Below are 21,224 nucleotides of genomic sequence, written 5' to 3'. Positions count from 1 at the left end.
CATGCAGTGAGGAGGAGAGAGTACAGTGCTCACCAAAGCAACCTTAAGGTGGCAGTCCCACTCCTGCGGTGAACAGACGACATTCTTGGTTATTTCGTACATCGATTGTACCTTGCTCGTTTGCTTTATAAATGTGATTCAAATATCCCCAGAAAGCCTATTTTCTCTGCTTTCAAAAGATGCATTTGGCTGATCAATAGCTGCAACGGTGTTTAAACTGTAGAGAAAATCACAAAGGTAAAAAATGGATCTCGAGCTCAACTTGTCTCGGGAAATGCTAAGTTCTGAGAAACCTATTCCACCTAGAGCAAACTCGTTCAAGCCGCGTGGAGATGAGGTGCTATTAAGCACGGTTAAGCATTTAGAAGTGTGTATATAGCTTAGTTTATTAGCCACGTGTCTTTGAAAAGTGTATAAAACTGAAAAATGTATTCTGCAATAACATTTAGGATAATCACTGTCCTGCGGTGATTTTTTGCACACTTGGAGATCGTGCAATGTGCAATCTTTCTTTCTTCCTGGAAATATTAGTGCTCTGCCTCATTCAGGTTAAAAGTTATTCCTGATCAAAGTTAATGTATTTTCTAAAATAGCTGACAGAAAAATGTTAAACTGTTCGGGTAACCAGCAGATAGCAATGCTGAGGTTTTGCATGCAAAAACTTAATACTTTGCTATACATGGCTAAGCATCGCCTTTACCCTACGACTTTCAGGGAATGAGTACGGTCATGGTGAAATCAGCTACTTTTTTCATGGTGCTTATGAAGGGCACAAGCGCTCAGAGAAATATTTTAAGCATGCTTGAAATGTTCCACTGCTTGTTTTTTTCTGGTGAATGTACCTTGAAATCTCAGGCTTTCATTCAACTTGTAGCGATTATCAAACAGAAAGTCTGCAAAATACAAACTATAATCATAATAACAGAGCCACATGCCATAAATGTAGTAGGTAGCGCCATCTACATAGTACAAGTGCACTAAAAAACTCGCAGTTCAGAAAAATGACAAGGGTGGCGCTATGAACGACTAAAAACCAAGCGGTATTTATGAGAGGGTATGTGTTTCTAAAACATTTGCACTTTGCCCCCTACGTAACAACCGCGGCGCATCTAAGCAGGCAACCATTGGTGCACAACAAGATGACAGGCCAGTCACATGAGCTAGACAATACTATAGTCCAGCAAATCCCATAGTGACCCCCACCACACGGCGTGGGGGAGAGGACTTTTGTCAGCGCCCTTCTACATGCCTATTGGAGCAGTAGGGTGCTTGCCCCCCCCCCCCCCCCCGCCCCCCACACTTTTTGTGCCGTGTCTTTAATGTTTAGCCAGGCCTGGATGGGCCGGGCCGTGTGTCTGCGAGTATCCCTCAGTTGGAGAATTTAGTTTCGAACCTGGCCATCTGGGGGCGAAAGGTGGACGCAGTTCATTTATCTTGTTTGCAGTCGGCGAGGCGAGTGGCAAGGTGCTTCCTCCGAAACCAAACAAACTGCGGTATTTATCAGTGGCTTGAGAATGCATTTTTCTTTCCCACACAAGAAGGGGAGAAGCAATTTGCTATGCCATAGTTCGGTTCCAATCCTTTGAAAGCGCCAGCAGCAACAAAACAACAAAGCCGTCCGCCAGGGTTCGTCGCGGAAGGAGCGTGTCACTACCTCGACCAAAACAAGTGCCTCATCTAATAATTGGAATTACCTCGTTGGATTGGGGTGGGGAGAGACGACTCAGTTACCGCATTGTTGGAAGGAGAAAGTGAGGAGAGGGAGCGGCCCTGTTTGTCAGCTCTTCGACTTTCTGTCCCATTTCTTTGCGCTGCTATTATTTTTTTTCATCAAGTATGAACCAACTGCGCACCTTAGTGGGGTGCAGTATTTACAGGCACTGTAGGCTTGACAGTGCTAGTTCAAAAAGCGCATGGGTGGGGTGTGGTCAGCCTCCCTCCTTCCCCCATCTTCCTTCGAACCCCAATGAACCAAGCCGGATCTCCTGTTGTACGATCCCCAGACATGTAAAGGAGCTTTTCAGAGCTGATTAGATTGAATTTGTAGAATCATTATCAAAAAACTTATAGCACCCAAATAGAGCAAAACTGACAAATGATCATGGTGTCTGTCACTTTCCTGGTCATCTCTTCGTTGCTCACAACATAAATCTTGGCAAATCTGTATACCCTGCTGAGCTCACGCTCTCGGGGTGCTGCTAGCAGCAGTCCTCTTTCTCAACGTAGCCTCCAAGTAAAGTTTCTGAGGTTGACAGCGCGCAAACTTAGAAATAACACAACAATAACGAGCACTAAATTTAAACTACAGCTCACAGTAGTTATTATAATAGTATTACCAATATTTCATCAGAAACAAAAATAATTTACGTTGACTGGTAGTGCTGGTGCTTTCGTCTCCTGCCTGCCCTCCTACTAGCCCAAGCAGTTCACGCTCAAAAAAAGAAGAAAAGGCTTTAGTTGACAGTCAAGCTTAGTGGGTCAACCCTAGTGTCCCTGCATTTCAATTGTTTTTTTTTTTATTTCGAGTGTCGCATTCCATTGCCGATAGTAATGCTAACATGCCGCAGTAGCTGTCGAGGATGTTTTTGAAGAACGAGCAAGTGGGAAACAGCCATGTGAAAGAACTCCCGCACCAAATGGTGAGGATGAATTGGCGTATGCAGCCACACCCCCACACCCCCCTCAAAAAAGAAAACAAAGCTGTCAACACACAGTGCATCTCGCAAAAGAATGAGGCCCTTATCTAAACCAAGGCTGATTTCGTGTCACCCAGACGCCAAATCCATCCACCGTCTCAACACCCATTTTGATGTGTTTTTGTTTGAAGCTTGCTCTGAAGCATGTCCCCTTGCTGTGTTCTGAAAGGGGTCATCTAACCATATTAGCAAGGCTGACATAAAAGCTTGCAATAATTTCAGCGAATACAATGAACTTATTTCCATTTGTCCACATACAGCATAAAAAGCTTGCAATAATTTCGGCGAATACAATGAACTTATTTCCATTTGTCCACATACAGCATAACCACTATATAACATTTGTGTGGACAAATTTGTAAAAAAATATAGGGCACATGCGAGATCCGACAGAATGCGATCTGGTCGATGCGTGTAATCATTTGGCATTTCTAGAAAAAAAAATTGTTTGGTAAGCATGGACACTGTTGCATGGAATAAAAATTGGGAGGCGATGTGTGAGTGTACGGGTAGATGCTACATCTCGAAATTCCTTGCTACCAATGCATGAAACCAAAGGGCGGTCTCAACACGAAAGTACACGTTTCTTACGTACATGCACCCTGTGCACATGAATACAATACAGTCTAGTTACAAGCTAATAATGAACAGTATTCCACCCATATGGTTCGAAAGGTATAAAGCATGCCCTCTGCATTTAGCATGTGCATTATCACGGGATGCAGAAAAGGACAGCAGCTGCGCACGTTCTTCCAAAGTGTGCTACTTTTCACATCGGGTTTCAGTGTCAAATGAAATACTGCAGGAGAACATTGTTTCTAGGAAAATGATTAGATTATTAGAAAATTATTTAGTTGCCTGAAAACACACGGTGTGAAATTAACAAGAGCTGTTCCTTCAATTGCACACACACGCACGCGCACGCACTTTTTGCATCTTGATCAAACAGAAAAAAATTCAGCACGCCGGTCAGTATAAGAAAATCACTCTAAATGAAAGCAGGGTGGGAAGATATACGTCCGCTAGCACGCAATAAGCAACCTGAAAAGCAAACTGGATGCAAGAAACACTTAAGGGATAATCCAAATGGGAAAGGATAAGGAGATGCCCTAAGCGCCTAAAAAACTACCTCCCCCCCCCCCCCCCCCCCCCCCCCCCCCCTCGCTTCGGACTCCTGTTCTGGCAACAATCCTTGCACAGCCGCCTCATACCCCCACCCCCCTCTTTCCACAAAGTTTAGTCTGAATCCTCCTCACGATTGAATGCTGCCGCATGTACGGTGAATATTTTTTTTGAAGTTTACATGAATACATTCTGGTGCCCTGCGCAGTACTTACCGTCTTGATAGCGATTTGACATCTCTTTCGCTATGTCGATCCTTCCAGTGGTGCCCCGCGGAAGTGGATCACGGTAGTGGGATCACAGTAGTGGATCACGGATCATGCTATGGCATAATTCTCCAGTATCTATTAAGTCGCAAGTTAGGAGATGCTCAAGATGGCGTTATCCAGCCTTCCAAAAGCCCATGGCCCTCGTCGGTTATCCTTGTTAAAAAGACAGACGGCACGTTACATTTTTGCGTCCATTACCAGAAGCTGAACACAGTCACCAAGAAGGATGTTTACTCATTGTCACCTGCTGACGACTCTTTTGACTGCCTTTGACGCGTTCAGTATTTTTCTTCCATCAACCAAAAAAGTGGCTACTGGCAGATTGAGGCCGAGTGGGACTGTGGGAAGACGGACTCTGACTCCCGATGGCCTTTATTAATTTAAACTTCTACCTTTGAACCTTTGTTCTGCAGCTGCCATATTTCAGTGGATGATGGACACTGTCCTCGCCAGTCTTAAGTAGCAGTGTTGCCTAGTCTACCTTGACGATGTGGTGGTTTTCGCAGACTCGTTTAGTCAACATCTTGAACGCCTGCGGATGGTCTTCAAAGCCCTTTGTTCAGCTTACCCGACACTGAAGATACAAAAATGCCACTTTGGCTACCAAGAGCTCAAATTTCTTGGCCATGTCATCAGCACCTCTGGCGTGAACCCTGACTTCGATAAGCTTGCAGATGTTGTGAAATTTCTAACAAGAAAAGAAAGCTGTTCGCTGCTTTCTTAGGCTCTGTAGCTATTATCGGCATTTTATCGAAAATTTCACTGATCTCGCTGACTCACCTCACCCACAATGCCACGACTTTTGTTTGGACCCATGAGCAAGACATGAGCTTTTGTGGAGCTATGCCTCCATCTTCTTCAAATGCCGCCCATTCTTGCCCACTTTGATGAGCAGGGTGACACTGAAATACACACTGGTGCACCAACATCAACCATGCCGCGGTTCTCGAGCAACGACAAGCTGGCATTGAACAGGTCGTCACTTATGCAAGCCACACTCGCCGAGATTTATTCTATCGTGCGCAAAGAGTTATTCCATGACAAAAAAAACAATGTCTCGCCATTATTAGGACCACTGTGAAATTTTGCCCCTATCTTAAATATAGGGGCGAAAGTGGTCACTGACCACCACTCCTTGTGTTGGTTAGCCAACCTGCCTGACCCATCTGGACACCTGGCACGATGGAGCCTTCGCCTGCAGGAGTTTGACCTCACCATCGTCTATAAGTCAAGACAAGACGCCGACATGCTCTCTCGTGCACCTGTCATACCTGCTACCCCCAATTGGGACGATGACTGCAGTTTTCTCAGGGTTATCTGGCTGGCTGGCGGCAGAGAGTTAGGTGGGGCGGATGAGATTAAGAACTTTGCAGGCAAAGGGTGGCTGCAGCTGGCAAAGTTCAGGGTTAACTGGATAGACATGGGAGAAGCCTTTGCCCTGCAGTGGGTGTAGTCAGGCTGATGATGATGGTGGTGATGATGATGGTCCATTCTTCTGATTTGTCAACCCAGCAGCGTGCTGATCAAGAGTTGCGACGCCTCATCAATTATTTAGAAGAACCAGCCACCATACCCACCTTAAAATTCCGAGCAAGCGCCCCCACCCTCGCACGTCAAAATTACTGGCAAAGTAGAGGGGGGCGCTAAGCCGGAACGGTGCCGAAATTCAAGATGGCGGAGACATTTTCCCACCAGAAAAGAAAAAGTGCAGTGCACATGGATTTAAACGTGGTACCGTTCTTTCCCACTCAAAGAACTCAAAGAGCGCATCATCCACGCATTCACTAAACACCGGCGCACTGTTACTCAACTTTCTTTGAAGTTTTGCTTTCCCGTTGTTTTGCTGTAACAACTTCTCAAAATTCTTGTCCCATTCCGTGTCCATTTCCAGTTGAACTTGATAGGATAGGATAGGAAAACTTTTAATATCCAACAGAAAGAGGGTAGCCAGAGGGCTACCCGCCTAGACGACGGCCGAAAGGTCTTGACTCTCGGCGGCAACTTCGGCAGTCGGACGAGTTGTAACTGAGTCGCCGGGTCGGAGCTCAGTAGTAAGGTCTCCCATTGATCTTTTGTGTTAATACCTCGTCCCTCCCGGGGAGCATGAGGACATTCCCATAGTATGTGGTCCAAGGTGGCCCTAAGTTCGCAGTTCGCGCATTTTTCTGAAAATTGCCCTGGGTACATAAGACTCCAGAGGGCCGGGTTTGGAAATGTGTAAGTTTGTAACCGGCGCCAGTTGATGGCTTGGTATCTGGACAAGGATCTATCCGCTGGAGGAAGTCTAGCTCGTTGCAAACGATAGTGTTGTGTAATTTCTCTGTAGGTCACCCATGCGATCCCTGTCTGTAAAGACCACCTCGCTCGGGTCCGCCCGGAAAGAAAAGCTCGGGCGAACTCGTGGGCCGTCTCATTACCAGGCAGGGATGCATGTGCTGGTGTCCAGACTAGCGTAATTTTCCGGTCTATTACATGACGGCTTAGAATTGTATTCGTAAGAGGGGAGACCCGGCCCCTGCTGAAATTTAGTATGGCAACTTTGGAGTCACTGATGATGTATCTCGCTTTTGTGCCTACACAAGCCAGTGCTATGGCAGCTTCCTCTGCAGTCTCTGGGTTACCCGAGAGTATGGAGGCACTTATTTTGAGGAGTTGTTTATTATTGACGACCGCGACGGTCATCGTGTTCTTACCATACTCAGCGGCATCCACGTAGACCACGTCCTCGTCTTTGTAGGAGCGGAAGCGTTTCTCTAGCGCCTCTGCCCGCTTGGCCCGGCGCACTGAGTGATGAATAGGATGCATATTCCTGGGTAATGGGGGTACAACTATATTGTCTCGAATTTTTCCGAGCATGTCAACTTTGGCGGTTGTTCTGTTATCTCGGCTAAGATTGAGTTTTTCTAGAATGGCCCTGAACTTGAAGTCTCAAGGCGTTTGGTGAACCTCAGCGATACGACCTATCGCAAAACTACTGCTTACCGCCCGCAGGCAAGCCGGCTGACAAAGTGGCTTAATAAGACCATGGTGGACATGCTTGCAGTGTATGATGATGTCCAACATGAGACTTGGAACAAGATCCTGCTGTACGTGACATTCCCCTATCATACAGCAGTCCAAGAGACATGTTTCACACTGTTTCGCATCCTCTGCAGCAAGGAGGCTCAGACGATGATCAATGCAATGCTCCCTTAAGCAGCCGATGACCAACTTTCTGCTAACGCTAAGCAGTTTGCCCAAGACGATGAGCAGGCTTGTCAACTAGCACGCCTCCACATCGCACAGCAACAAGATAAATATTTGCTCTGGTACAACCTTCGGCACAGCCAAGTCTTCTACAATTCTGGCGACAAGGTTTGGTTGTAGATACCTGTTCAACAAAGAGGCTTGTCCGAAAAGCTCATTTGTCGCTATTTTCAATCCCTATAGTCTTGAGGCACATAAGCGACATTAATTACGAAGTACTCCCAGATGAGGTATTCTCAGAGCAGAAAGGGTGCTGACTACCCCATCCAGAGGTCATCCATGTTTTATGCACGAAGCCATATTTTGCGCGGTGACCCTCAGCACGTGCTCTCAAGCTAAACCATCGAATTCTTGTCACCAACACCATGACAATATGCTCCACTCGTATTCCAACTGACACACTGACCACAGCCTATCATCCCATAACTCGACTGAACACCTAGACCAAACATTGATCGATACGCTCTCCTATGTACGGCTTTTGCAAAAGTGAAGCACCGAAGGGGTTTGCTTCTAAGCATGAGTGGGGCTTCTGTAGGATCCACGGAAGTCCTAAATTTTGCAGGGCTTCTTATCTTCAAGGCACTAAAACGCTAGCAATGCATAATGAGCCATACAGCATGGGCCCAGAGGCAAACCCCCAGAGATGCAATGGCCTGAGCTGACCATACTGACTGGGAAACTGCTCTACCTTAAGCTCGTCTTCAGATCTTTCTGCCTTTACACCCGTCTTTTTGTCATTCTATCGGATGTTCACTAGGCACCCTACATTGTCCTTGGGGCTGGATAAATTGATACTGCCTGCTGGCACCTCAACCACACAGTATGCACAAGATGTCACGGCATGCGAGCAGAACTCACACACCAATTCACCCATGCCTGCCTCTCCTTGTCACAAACAAATGAGGAGCTGGTTTATGACTGCTGGCTTCGGAAAGTCTGTGCCTTTCCAGGGTAGCTTGTCCTTCTGTGGTGTCTATCTTGCCGGGTCGCATTTGCTAAAAAACTATTCTCCCTGTACAGTGGCCATTCCTGCGTGTTATGTCAGGTGACCGATATGACCTAAGAAATTGCCTATTGTTCACCCTCCCATCATCATCATCACATCATCATCAGCAGCAGCAGCAGCCTTACTAGTACACCCACTGCACGGCAAAGGCCTCTCCCATGTCTCTCCAATTAACCCTGTCCTTTGCCAGCTGCATCCCCCCTTTGCCTGGAAACTTCTTAATCTCATCCGCCCACCTAACCTTCTGCCGCCCACTGCTACGCTTGCCTTCTCTTGGAATCCACTCCGTCACCCTTAAGGACCAGCGGTTGTCTTGCCTTCGCATTACATGCCATGCCCAAGCCCATTTCTTCCTCTTGATTTCGACTAGGATGTCATTAACCCGTGTTTGTTCCCTCACCCACTCTGCCCGCTTACGGTCTCTTAACGTTACACCTATCATTTTTCTTTCCATGGCTCGCTGCGTTGTCCTTAACTTAAGCTGAACTCTTTTCGTTAGCATCCACGTTTCTGCCCCGTAGGTGAGTACCGGTAAGATAAAGCTTGCGTACACTTTTCTCTTGAGGGAAATTGGTAAGCTGCCACTCATGATCTCCGAGAACTTGCATATGCGCTCCACACCATTCTTATCCTTCTAGTTATCTCCCTCTCATGATCCGGATCAGCTGTCACTACCTGCCCTAAGTAGACATATTCCGTCACAACTGCCAGGCTCTCGCTGCCAATTGTGAACTGTTGTTCCCTTGCAAGGCTGTTGAACATTGCCTTGGTTTTCTGCATGCTAATTTTTAGACCCATCGTTCTGCTCTGCCTGTCTAACTCATTGATCATGATTTGCAGTTCGCCTCCTGAGTGACTCGGCAAGGCAATGTCATCAGCGAATCGCAGACTATTTAGGTATTCTCCATTTATTCTTATTCCCAACTGTTCCCAGTTCAGCCCTCGGAATACCTCCTGTAAACATGCGGTGAACAGCATTGGCGAGATCGTGTCTCCTTGCCTGACGCCCTTCTTTATTGGAATTTTATTGCTGACTTTATGGAGGACTGCAGTAGCTGTGCAGTTGCTATATATATATCTTCCAGTATTTTGACATAAGGATCTTCTACCCCCTGATTACGCAATGCCTGTATGACTGCTGAGGTTTCCACGGAGTCAAATGCTTTCTCGTAATCAATGAAAGCTATTATATAGAGGTTGGTTATATTCTGCACATTTCTCTATCACCTGATTGACAGTGTGAATATGATCTATTGTGGAATATCCTTTACGAAAGCCTGCCTGATCATTTGGTTGATTAAAGTCTAACGTTGCCCTAACTCTATTAGCGATTACCTTAGTAAATACTTTGTAGGCAACGGATAGTAAGCTGATCAGCTTGCAATTTTTGAAGTCCTTGGCGTCTCCCTTCTTATGAATTAAGATAATGTTTGCATTCTTCCAAGCTTCTGGTACAGTCGAGGTCAGAAGGCATTGCGTATACAGGGTGGCTAGTTTTTCTAGCACGATGTCCCCTCCATCCTTCAACAGATCTGCTGTTACCTGATCCTCCCCAGCTGCTTTTCCCCTTTTCATTGCTTCTAAGGCTTTCTTTACTTCATCTTTCGTTACTGGCGGGATGACGCATTGCTGTGCACTGCTGTCTTTCTCATTAACGCTCTGATTACATTGGCTACTGTACAGGTCTGTGTAGAACTCTTCGGCTACGTTAACTATCTTGTCCATATTGCTAATGACACTGCCCTGCTTGTCTCTTAATGCATACATCTGGTTTTTACCTATGCCTAGTTTCCTATTCACTGCTTTTAGGCTACCTCCGTTCTTTAGAGCATGCTCGATTCTCTCCATATTAAACTTCCTTATGTCGGCTACCTTTCGCTTATTTATTAACATTGATAGCTCTGTTAGTTCTATTCTGTCGGTAGGGTTAGACGCCCTCATGCTTTGGCGCTTCTTAATCAGATCTTTCGTCACCTGAGATAGCTTTCCGGTATCCTGTCGAACTGTCCTACCGCCTACTTCTACTGCGCACTCCGTAATTATTGATTATTGATTATCGTTCATTGTATGAACATCAAGATCGTCTTCCTCAGTTAAAGCCGAATATCTGTTTTGCAGCGCTATCCTAAACTCCTGTGCTTTCCCTCTTACAGCTAACTCGTTAATGGTCTTCTTCTTCATTAGCTTCTTCCGTTCCCTCTTCAAGTCTAAGCTAATTCTAGACCTTAGCATTCTATGGTCACTACAACGCACCTTCCGAGAATGGCCACATCCTGAATGATGCCAGGTTTAGCGCATAGTATGAAGTCGGTTTCACTTTTAGTTTCACCATTGGGGCTCTTCCAGGTCCACTTCCTGTTTTCTCGTTTGCGGAAGAAGGTATTCATGATCCGTAAATTATTTCTATCCGCGAATTCGACTAATAACTCTCTCCTGCTATTTCTAGAGCCTATCCCATAGTCACCTACCGCCTGGTCGCAGGCCTGCTTCTTGCCCACCTTCGCATTGAAGTCGCCCATCAGTACAGTGTACTATGACTTTACTTTGTTCACTGCCGATTCTACGTCCTCATAGAAACTTTCAACGGTCTGGTCATCGTGGCTGGATGTGGGTGCATAGGCCTGCACCACTTTCAGCTTGTACCTCCTATTCAGCTTAATTACTATAGCTGCTACCCTCTCGTTAATACTGTAGAACTCCTCTACGTTGCCAGCTATATCCTTATTAATGAGGAATCCCACACCTAGTTCTCGTCTATCCTCTAATCCGCGACAGCACAGTATGTGTCCATCCTTTAGTACTGTATACGCCTCACCTGTCCTCCTAACCCTCCTGTACTGCATTTCAAACATAGCAGGCAATGCAGTGGAGGCTGTGAAAGTGGAGTGCCCACCAAACTACTACAATACTGTGCCCCATATCATTCGCTCCTCTCGAAGCCTTGGTGAGCGTTTGCATGAAAACAAAGAGTGGGATAAAATGAAGAGCTACCATTGAAAATGGCGGTCGAAGCTGTGAGGCACTCGGTGTTCAGGCCCTCTGGTTATAATTTTCTGTCAGCAGATGCTACTTTCTTGATGCGGATGGTGTCAGGGTGATTCGCCACAGCAGCCGCATACCATATAGTCAAAGTCATTCATACAGCTTGAAGTCTCAATAAGTCGCAGGGCGAAAATGCGGCAAGAAGCGTAACGAAGTGCAGGAAGTTGCCAGTTACAGTACTTGATATTTGTTGGAACGAAAAATGTCTGTGTTCATTTTGGTTGTATGGCGAACTATTTTTCGGGGGCGAACTTAGCTAGCACGAACAGGTGTGTTAGCTTTGGCAGCGTTGCCTGCTATGTATGAAATGTATGTATGTATGTGCCTGCGAAGAACTGAAGGACTTGGAGGCGGCGTGACTTGGCGGTTGTCGAACAGAATGCCTGCCGCTCTCTCCTGCGCTCAATTTAAAGCTGATAGTGAACTTTTGAGATACGCCGTGCAAAGTTACCAAGTCTGTCACAATACAGAATCGGCTCCGTCTGGATGAGATCACAATCAAAGTGATAAAGATACATGCCGGCACCTTTGAAGAATGAACAAACACTACAAAGATATACAGCATTATTATACATAGATTCCCATTCGGTATTCTCCTACGGGCACTAAATAATTTGTAATTGAATTTCTTTCTCATGCTGTTTCAGTTTCGACAGCCGAACGATGACTGCGACTTCAAAGTGTGCTTATAGGTCACACGAGACATGAAAAAAAAACTGCGATATAATCGCTGCTTCGTAGTTCTGATTCACTACAATGCCAAAGCAAGCTGCCACAAGAGCCAGAAAGACAACTAATGTAGAAGCAGCGATCATATTGCAGTTTTCTCATATTTCCTGTGACCTATAAGCACACTCTGATGTCACAGTCATCATTCAGCTCTTGAAACCGAAAAAGCATGACGGAAAAAGTTGATTATATACTTTTTAGCAGTTACAGGCGAATACCACGTGGTGATTCATGCATAGTACGTAGTGTCTTCCGCATCACTGTAGAAAGAAGACATGGCAAAAAAGTTAGGTGTTTATACTCTTTTAAGTGCCCAGCACTGGCTCATTCCTAAGAGAGTAGTGACTAAAACAACATTCTTGCCAATGCTTTGCCCAGGACTACCAATCCTCGGCATTTCCCTTTAGCCGCAGTAAGAGGACTGCCTCGTTTCCTTATAAAAATAGTCTATAAAGTTCTTGAGACTAATATCTTCCTGTAGATACTTCCTTTTGTCTATTCACAGTGTATTAGAAAAAAAGTCTACTACAAGTAGATGGCCATACATCTATAGATTGTCTATAGAATTCATAATGCCTATAGACTAGAGTATGTGATCTGTCTGTGGAAAGCCTATATACTTTAGACACAAAAGTCTGTTGACTGCATAGAGAAATTACTTGCCTCTTGAGGTAGACCATGAGCGTGTCTGGGGGGCGCCAGATGGAGAGACTTTTGCGTGCACGTTGGCTGCAGCAACAGACGGGGCAGAACCAGGGGTTCTGCTCATCCAGGGTCTCACTGCGACAGACAGAGGAGGCAGAGGCACCACATCACGCACCCATTGTGAGGGCCACCTCAACTGACGAAGGGTGGTATTTGGGCCTGTTGGTTCATCACAGAAGAGGAAAATATGCAGCACAAAAAAACGCATGGACGACAGAAGAAAGACAAACACAAGCGCTGACACCAACTGAAAACAGTTTTATTTGCGCGCGCAATAAATACTGTGGAAGGAAGGAAAGATAAAGCACCAAGTGATTTAGCAGGATGCAAAACAAAAAGGAAACCAAAAAAGGTTGGACACTAATCTGGGAAAGTAAACTCAAAATTTCATATATGACAATTCTTTCGTGAGGAGGGCGATCGATGATGTGCTGACGCAGGTCTCTCCCCTTTTGTGATGAAGAATGCCTCGAAGATTTCTCTCGCACCTTTCTCTTTGCACCTGTATGCAGAACGCGCGTTTCATGCAGCTTTGGTTTACAGCTTTTGCATTTCTTTCAGTGCAATGGCAAATTGTTACCTGTTCCGGTCCTTATGAAATTTGCGTGTTCACGCAGCCGGTCATTGAGGCGACGGGCTGTCTGACGGACGTACGTGTGGCCACAGGTTAGCGGAATCTCATAAACGACTAAATTCTGGCAGTCAACAAAGCGGTTTTCATGTTTTTCGACGCATGACATCTCTTTCTTTTCTTTCTCGTTCACTTTTTGGCAAATGCCGCCCGACTTGTTTGGTGCTGAAAACGTAACTCGGATGCCAGCGCGGTTTCCAGCTTTCTTTAGGCGATGCGAAACAGAATGCACGTATGGAATTGTGACAGTCTTCTTTTTGTCATCCTCTGAATGGTCGCACTTCAATTTTCCTTCCCGGAATTCTGCCGGGAGCACCTCTGGCAGATCCATGAGGAAGGTCAAGGGAAAACCTGCCGATTCCCGCCTATTGATTTGGGATGCAAAGCTGGCACCAACTTGTTGAGGGCATGATCTTCTGAGTGCATCCCTCCTTGCTGCTATGGCGATACTGCGTTTTACTACCTTTCAGTGCGCAGACTCGAAAGGTAGACGACATTATTTAGAGTGGGGTGCGTGCTTCCAGCAAAGATCGTGTGGGTCAAAAGTCAAAACTAGATTGAAGGAATCTCAACTGGTTGTTCAACCTCAACTTTGCATCCAAAGAGCACCATACGAGGGCAGGGAGTGCAATGAGAGGAGGAAATCCGAAGGAGAAAAGGTAAAGCACAAGTGGACTTCCCCAGATGGACAGATCACTATATGCGTGCGCTCACTTAAGGACAGTCACTGATGTCCCATGACCGCGTGTTCTTTTTCAATTAAATTTTTATATGTGATGGGCAAAGGAGTTGACACATATCTAAAACTGACATCCATATCTAAAGCTGACATACACACTAGAGGTCGAGTACAAAAATGAAACACCGCCAGCAACACCCCATTGTCGGTTGGCATCACAAAGTGGTGGCTTGAAGACAAGTGTTCCAATGTATTTCTTCTGCATCGATATTGCCTAACACAGTCATGGATACCAATAGGCCTCGCGAGCATCTCAAGTGTTCCATCAGCTTGCCTCTGACCTGGACTTGAGACAATATGCAGGTGTCAGTCGCAAAGGTGCGCAGGGTAGGGGTGCACGCGAACATTCGAAAAGTTTGAATATCTGGCAGAACAGTAAAGTATTCTATTCCATCCGAATGTTTAGTATTCAAGTGATTGAAGTATTTGTTTTGAGCAAATAACGTTTCTGCAACGCTTACTTCATGTGGTTTCGGTTCAGTGTACCTCCTCCGGAATGGCACCGCGGTGCACACGCAACCAAAGCCCGACTCCATGGACATCTGCCAAACGAACAGGCAACACACCTGCACGTATACCGGAGCTGGTGTGCACATGCAAGCAGGTGTAAGCACGGCATCCAGATGTGTACCTGCTCATGTCTGTTCCCACGGAAACTACAGCTGCCACAGCCACTTTTTTTGGCATGAATTCACTAAACAAACAGGGTGCCGAGGGCAGGAAGGGAAGCCAGCATGAGACACACAGAGATGAGTGCCCCTTCTTACGCCTGACGCAAGGTGGCACTGGGTGCGCAATGCATGTGCCTAGCAGGTGTCCACAGAGTCACCGCTTAAAGGGGCCATGACATGGTCGTTCTTCAAATTGCAGTTTTCTGCTTCAGTAACTAATGCAAGAGCTTATGATTCAATTTCCGAAATTTGGCTGCCCTGGACACGCTGTATTTTCCAAAAAATACGGTCGAAATTGAGACCGGGAGTCTCCTCCTACCGGCAGCGACCGCCATATTGAAAGCTCTCGTGACGTCACTAGGGAATACACGGAGCAACGTCGTCTGCTCTCGTTGCTGCAATGTGCACAGCGAGGTCTCAATCCCCCCTGTACTTTCGCGGGCGATCACAGTACCAGTCGTCCCCCATATGTGAGTGACTGGTACCACAAAAGCGATAATAACAGTAACGCAGTTTTTCTTCGGTACAGGTAGGGTCCGGTCACACTCTAGGCCGATGCGACAGCGATCGGCGGTGGGCTGGTAATAATTGGTTTTTTGGGGAAAGGAAATGGCGCAGTATCTGTCTCATATATCATTGGACACCTGAACCGCACCATAAGGGAAGGGGAAAGGAGGGAGTGAAAGAAGAAAGGAAGAGGTGCCATAGTGGAGGGCTCCGGGATAATTTCGACCACCTGGGGATCTTTAACCTGCACTGACATCGCACAGCACACGGGTGCCTTAGCGTTTTTCCTCCATCGGTACGCAAATGCCATCGATGACGCACTGGTCTGTCACGCTAGACCGATGACGACGCCAGCACGATCAATGATCGCGTATCGTAGTAATGTTAAATAGTCAGCTTAGTGGGAACCAGAAGAGAGTGGTAGGGGACTAGTTGGTATGACATTCTATAAACTTTGGAATTTGAAAACTTATTGGAACTCATGCTAGCCACGGCGACATGTGCGATGTATGTGCACCAGCGAAGATGTGCTTTCATTCGGTGCCTGCGCATAAAACCGATCGGCGAGGCAAGCGACACAGGCAGCAAACGCCGCACGACGGTGCCACTCGTCGCTCGCCACCATCGCCTGGGCCTGTGCGGCCGAGCGAAAGCTTCACGCCCGATGAGGCGACGGCCGGAAAAACTGCGCTTGTGTACATTATCCGTATCGAAAAAAGCGAAACAAGTGACTACATATCATATCTTCACACTTTGTAACTAATCAGCGAGGAACTTTTGCCATATTCTTGAATTTCGGTTGATGGTGGACTGCCGGCCCCTTTCGTGACGAGGCCTAGCGAGTGCACAGAATTCGTGTGTGCGATTTCGGCGATTGCGGAGAGCGAATTCGCAAGTTTTAGCGCCTGCAAATAGCTGTCGAGCGTAGTTTTGGCCAGAGTGCCCCCAAAGCGACGACTGCCTACATCGCAGGACGCGAGTACAATAAGGGGGAAGTGCCGATATATTTGACCCGGTCTGCATAGCATGTGCAGAAGGCAGCCGCCAGCAGCCGTCGGCGTCGACTGTGGACAAGAAATCTGGTTGTTTTCATTATTTCAAGTAATGTCCGAACGTATTTCTAGCTAAACTGATCTAAAATAAATTTTGGTGACATAAAACAAAGCAGATACAATTAGTGGAAAGTGCCGGTATCCTACACGAAGCGTTCCCCAAGCAGGCGATATAGCATCATCGGCGCTTATTGCAGTGTTATCATGGTGTGTAAATGAGTAAAGGTGGAATTTGTGAGCAAGAGTAGGCAATATTTAAGATAAGGATAACCCACCTGGCGTTTTATGCCACGCAAATGAGCAGTACTGTTTACGTACAGCCATGTAAACAACCTCAGCGCGGGGCTGCAGTCGTCGTAATCGTCACACTCCTGGGGCACAATGCGCACACATAGCAAAATGCTATACAATTATTTTGAAGCACTTATTTAGACGGCGGCGACTATTCATCGGTGCGGACAGTGAAAGCATTCGAGTCATACAGGGTTTTGCAAGCGGCTTGGTTCCTGCAAAAAGGTTCTACAAGTCGAAGGAAATGTATGCTCGACTTACAAACGCGTACATGCAGCGCGGAAGTCGTCGCACTCGGCACTTTTCTCTGCCCCTTTCGTGCCTCAAGGTTACTGTAGTGCACCTTTTGATAATCTGAATTTAATTATCAAGCGATGAATAGTGGACAAGAACTTGGAAGCTAGCTACAGAACGCCGCGGCTTTCACGGCGCACATCGGCGAAGGCATGCACGGCACGTGCCGCTTTTCACATATGGGAGCACTTGACGGCTCAAAAGAGACCACACTCATAACATACGAACAGCATGCTTCTAAGCGTAAATAATAAAGCAGGGGTGCATTGATTTCTGTTTCCTCAACAATCGGGGTGCATTGATTTCTGTTTCCTCAACAATCGGAAAGTGGGCGACACGAGCAAGTCCGCTTTCTCAAGGATAACTCAGCTCGCGTACTAAGTTGAAGGCTTCCCAAAAGAGAACATAGAAAATGCATTTTATTTCGCTAGGATAAGAGAAAAAAAACTTTTCGAGTGACTGATGTCTACGGTGCGCATGCAAGCACCTCAACAGCTCGCAGCAGACGACGCGTGGCGTGTATGCGCTCGTGATGTCAGCGATCAGAGGTTGCCGGACCAGCAAGCTGTTCGCAAAAGAAACGAAAAAAATTCGTTTTAAGAACTTGGGGAGGAAAGCAGCAGGTGGCGCCACAGCACGCTTACACATCAGCTTCTGCGGCTTCAGCGATGGTAAGGCGCACTTTGCTCGCAGCGACCACGGTGTTTGTTTGACCGTGCTTATATGGAGCTCACTATCTAACAGAATGAGATTCTGAAATATAATTTGTTTGTTCAACAGACCCTGAATTAATACTGGTTTGAATCTCAATTCAGAAATGCCAACAGATGGCTGACTTACCGATTTCATATTTCATCTCGCATCAGCGTTGTTTCGAAACTAGTTGATTTTTGCTAAACTGATTATGCAGTTGATTACGTATTCAAACCACACATTTGAATGCATAACAGTCCTGAAGCACAAGCTTTATTTTGCTAAACCAAGAAGCCTTGGTGAGGTGACTGGAAAAATGATGGTGAATGGACCAAATGATGTGCTGGCACTTGGAAATGAATCTTCTTCCAAGCAGTTTTAAGTGGCCCGCCTTAGTTCCAAACGTTTTTTTCTTTCACGAGACGACTCCCTCTCTTTGTTGAGCGATTTCGAAAAAAAAAATGGAGGCGGGTTATTAAAAAAACTTGGTGATTTGGTTGGCAATATCCAACCCATGAAGTGCACAACCTACGAAGGCATTGTTCTTTTTCAGATAGGATGTAAGTCCATCAAGGTTGTCGTGTTGTTACTAAACCACCTAGAAAATACAAGTTCCAGTGCATCAACAAATGAAAAACGTTCCAGGAAGGGTACAGCAGGCCGCCGTTGTCGCAAAACTATTTGTGAATGTGGATATAGTTCTTTGTAGAATTCTACCGATTTGCAAGGAGCGGATCAAAGCACTCCTTGCAACTGGTTTTAAGGATGGTCCTTCTAGCAACATACCCTGCCATATAAAACACCAGTCTGCTGTCGCTTGTTTTCTCGTGGTACACATGGTCAGGTAGAAGATCAGATTTCTTTAGCTTTTCGGAAGCATCTTCTATCTGTCCAAGTTTACCCTCATTTTCTCACAATTATTGAGCTTCACGTGGCATGCGGTAATTTTCGGCGTAACCTTGAGAGAGACTGCGCATTTATCTTCCTCGTGTGCCACTCTGATGTGCTCAACGTAGGTAGCACTATCCGAAGTTTTGTAGAAAGCCTTCAGGAAACCATTTCTTACACATTTTTACGTGCCAAATGGGGGAAATAAATCAAAAAGGCGTCTTTCGTTGTCAACGGGATGAGCAACAGACGGCTTCCAAACATGCACCACATAGAGCGGTTCCATGCAGCTCCATCAGCTGTAATAAAATCTACCTTCAGGCCAGCTTTTTCAGCAAGGATCACAGCTTCCAAGACAATCTTCAATCTTAGACAAGAGCGCTGCCTTCACGTTGCCTCTTGAGGCAAAGACGCCGAATATCTGATGCCGAGACCCTGTTAGAGGCTGAAACATGACCACGCCGCCTTATCCTTCGGGACACCAAACAGTGACAGATTCTTCGTGCAAGACTTATAGCTGGTTGTGCACCCAGGCCCAAAACAGTGGCTTTGTTTTCTAGGCATTTGTACGTATACACCGCACAGAAAATTAAAAGCGCATCTCTATGCTAAACTGACAGAAACACGTGTTGCACTCTGCACGCCAAAGGGAAGTCAAAGCAGCTTTCCTTTCAACTGATGTGTAAACGTCGCCAAGCGCAGCCTGGCGGTTCATTCTTAAAGGCCTCAGTGCGCCCCATACCGGCCGTGCCTGCTCCTCACACTTCCCCCTTCTAGCCACTGTACCCTGGCGCCGCTGCCGTTCTGAGTGGGAGCGATGCCTCGATTAGAACAGTGACCTTTCCATCAACTATCAACGCTCCCTTGAGCGCCGAGCGCGCATTTGAAAGTAAAAAGAAAACATGTTGGACGCTTGAGCTTCCCGTAGAATGTGATTGTGTTATCTAGCCACCGCCGCCGCTTATCAGCAGCTGCAGTCTGCAGCCACGTGTGGGGATTTGGGGTGCCAGTTTGCTGCTTATCCACAGCCGCCATCGGCCGCCATCCGTGGGGGGATAGGATGCCAGTTTTACACGCTGACATAGCAGCTGCTCAAGGCCAGCACCAAGAGCGATGCAACAGAGCCGCGTAGCATCATCATTTATTGAACCCTTAAGGACCCTTCACAGGGTATTACATAAGGGGGGGGGGGGGGGGGGGGGGGGGGTGACGTACGTAGGACAATACAAGAACAAAGTCAAAGAGGTTGAAAAAAAAAGAACAAATCTAGTAAAACAGATATGTATAAACATAGAATGAGAGTAATGGGGACCATGAATACAATCAGTAACATCAAATGAGAACACAATTACGACAGTTACAAAAAAAATTTCAATTGAGTAAAGAAAGGGAATTACAAACGAGTTGCTCAAGCACAGCAAACTAAGGGTGAGAAAAGAAATTTAGACAAATTTAATGTTCAAAGACAGACAGTACCGGTCTTTGAATTTAGCAGGGTCACTTTCCATGACAGTAGAATCTGGCAATACATTCCATTCCTGCACTGCAATTGGTAGAAATGGTTTATTAAAAGCAGATGTTGATCCATGCAGGCGCTGTATACTTAAGCTATTGAATAAGCGTCGAGATGAACGTGCTGGTGGGTGAAGAAAAGATTGGCGCAGATGCGTGAAATGATAGAATATCTTGTGAAAGAGTCGTAGTCGTGACATCTTGCGGCGAAAGACCAATGAGGGGAGATCCAGTGATGATTTAATACTGCTCATACTCATCTTGTAGTTGTACTTTGAAGATATAAAGTGAGTGGCGCGGTTCTGCACAGATTCTAAAGATTTGATAAGGTAAGTCTGATGTGGACACCAGATTGCGCATGCGTATTCGAGTTTAGACCGTACGAAGGTTTCATATGCCAGTTTTCGGACGGCCGGGGGTGACAACGTTCGGACGGCCGGGGGTGACAACGATAATGTTCTCCAAGTAAAGCCTAGTGTTTTGGAGCTCTAAGCGACCAGTTTAATGATATGCTTGGACTAACATAAATTACTTGAGATTAGGACATCGAGGTAACGATACGTTGGTACTGGTGAAATATTGACTGAGTTTAAAAAGTACACGTGGGAAACGTTAGAGCGTTTGCGCGAAACTTGCATAAACTTGCATTTTGAAATATTAAGCTGCATCAGCCACTTATTGCACCAGTCATCTACTAAAATTAAGACATCCTCGGCTGTGGCAGGCGGCCACATTGCTTTTCTGAGTCATGGGCAGCTGCAGATTACGTCATGGATGTGGAAGAAGTGATGATGTTGCACACCCAATTATGCAGGCGCAAATTGATCACTTTTTGCGATCGCCTCGGGGCAGTCAATTTGAACAATGAGTTTGTGACAGAAAATGGCGGCGGTGGACGTGGCGATACAACTGAGGCGGATGCACCGGCGTGTGCAGCGGCGAAGGAGGGCACACAAAGACGCGTTTGACTTGCAGGACAAGCTGTTTCGGAGCCTTTTTTGACTGGAGAAGCAGACTGTGGAGTGGCTATGCGACGAAGACACCGATAAAGTGTGCGTGCAAGTGCGTCGTCGGTACGGCAGCAGGTGCTGTTTGCACTGTAGTTCTCTGCTACCGGCGGCTTTCAAG

At 46.3% G+C, this 21,224-nt stretch overlaps 1 protein-coding gene across 13 annotated transcripts in view; it reads right to left on the bottom strand.

Moving 5' to 3' along the window:
* Positions 1-21,224, bottom strand: part of LOC144124427 (ubiquitin carboxyl-terminal hydrolase 4-like) — a 176,210-nt gene that overhangs the window by 26,751 nt on the left and 128,235 nt on the right. For all 13 annotated transcript variants that reach the window (XM_077657065.1, XM_077657067.1, XM_077657063.1 and 10 more), the window contains one exon: positions 12,777-12,893. In XM_077657065.1, coding sequence (XP_077513191.1) covers positions 12,777-12,893 — 117 coding nt within the window. The remainder of the gene's footprint in view (positions 1-12,776; positions 12,894-21,224) is intronic.

Source organism: Amblyomma americanum, chromosome 3 (genome assembly GCF_052857255.1).
Source record: "Amblyomma americanum isolate KBUSLIRL-KWMA chromosome 3, ASM5285725v1, whole genome shotgun sequence".
Classification (NCBI taxonomy): Eukaryota; Metazoa; Arthropoda; class Arachnida; order Ixodida; family Ixodidae; genus Amblyomma; species Amblyomma americanum.
Note: the sequence above shows the minus strand (reverse complement) of the source record. Positions and strands in the feature narration are given on the sequence as shown.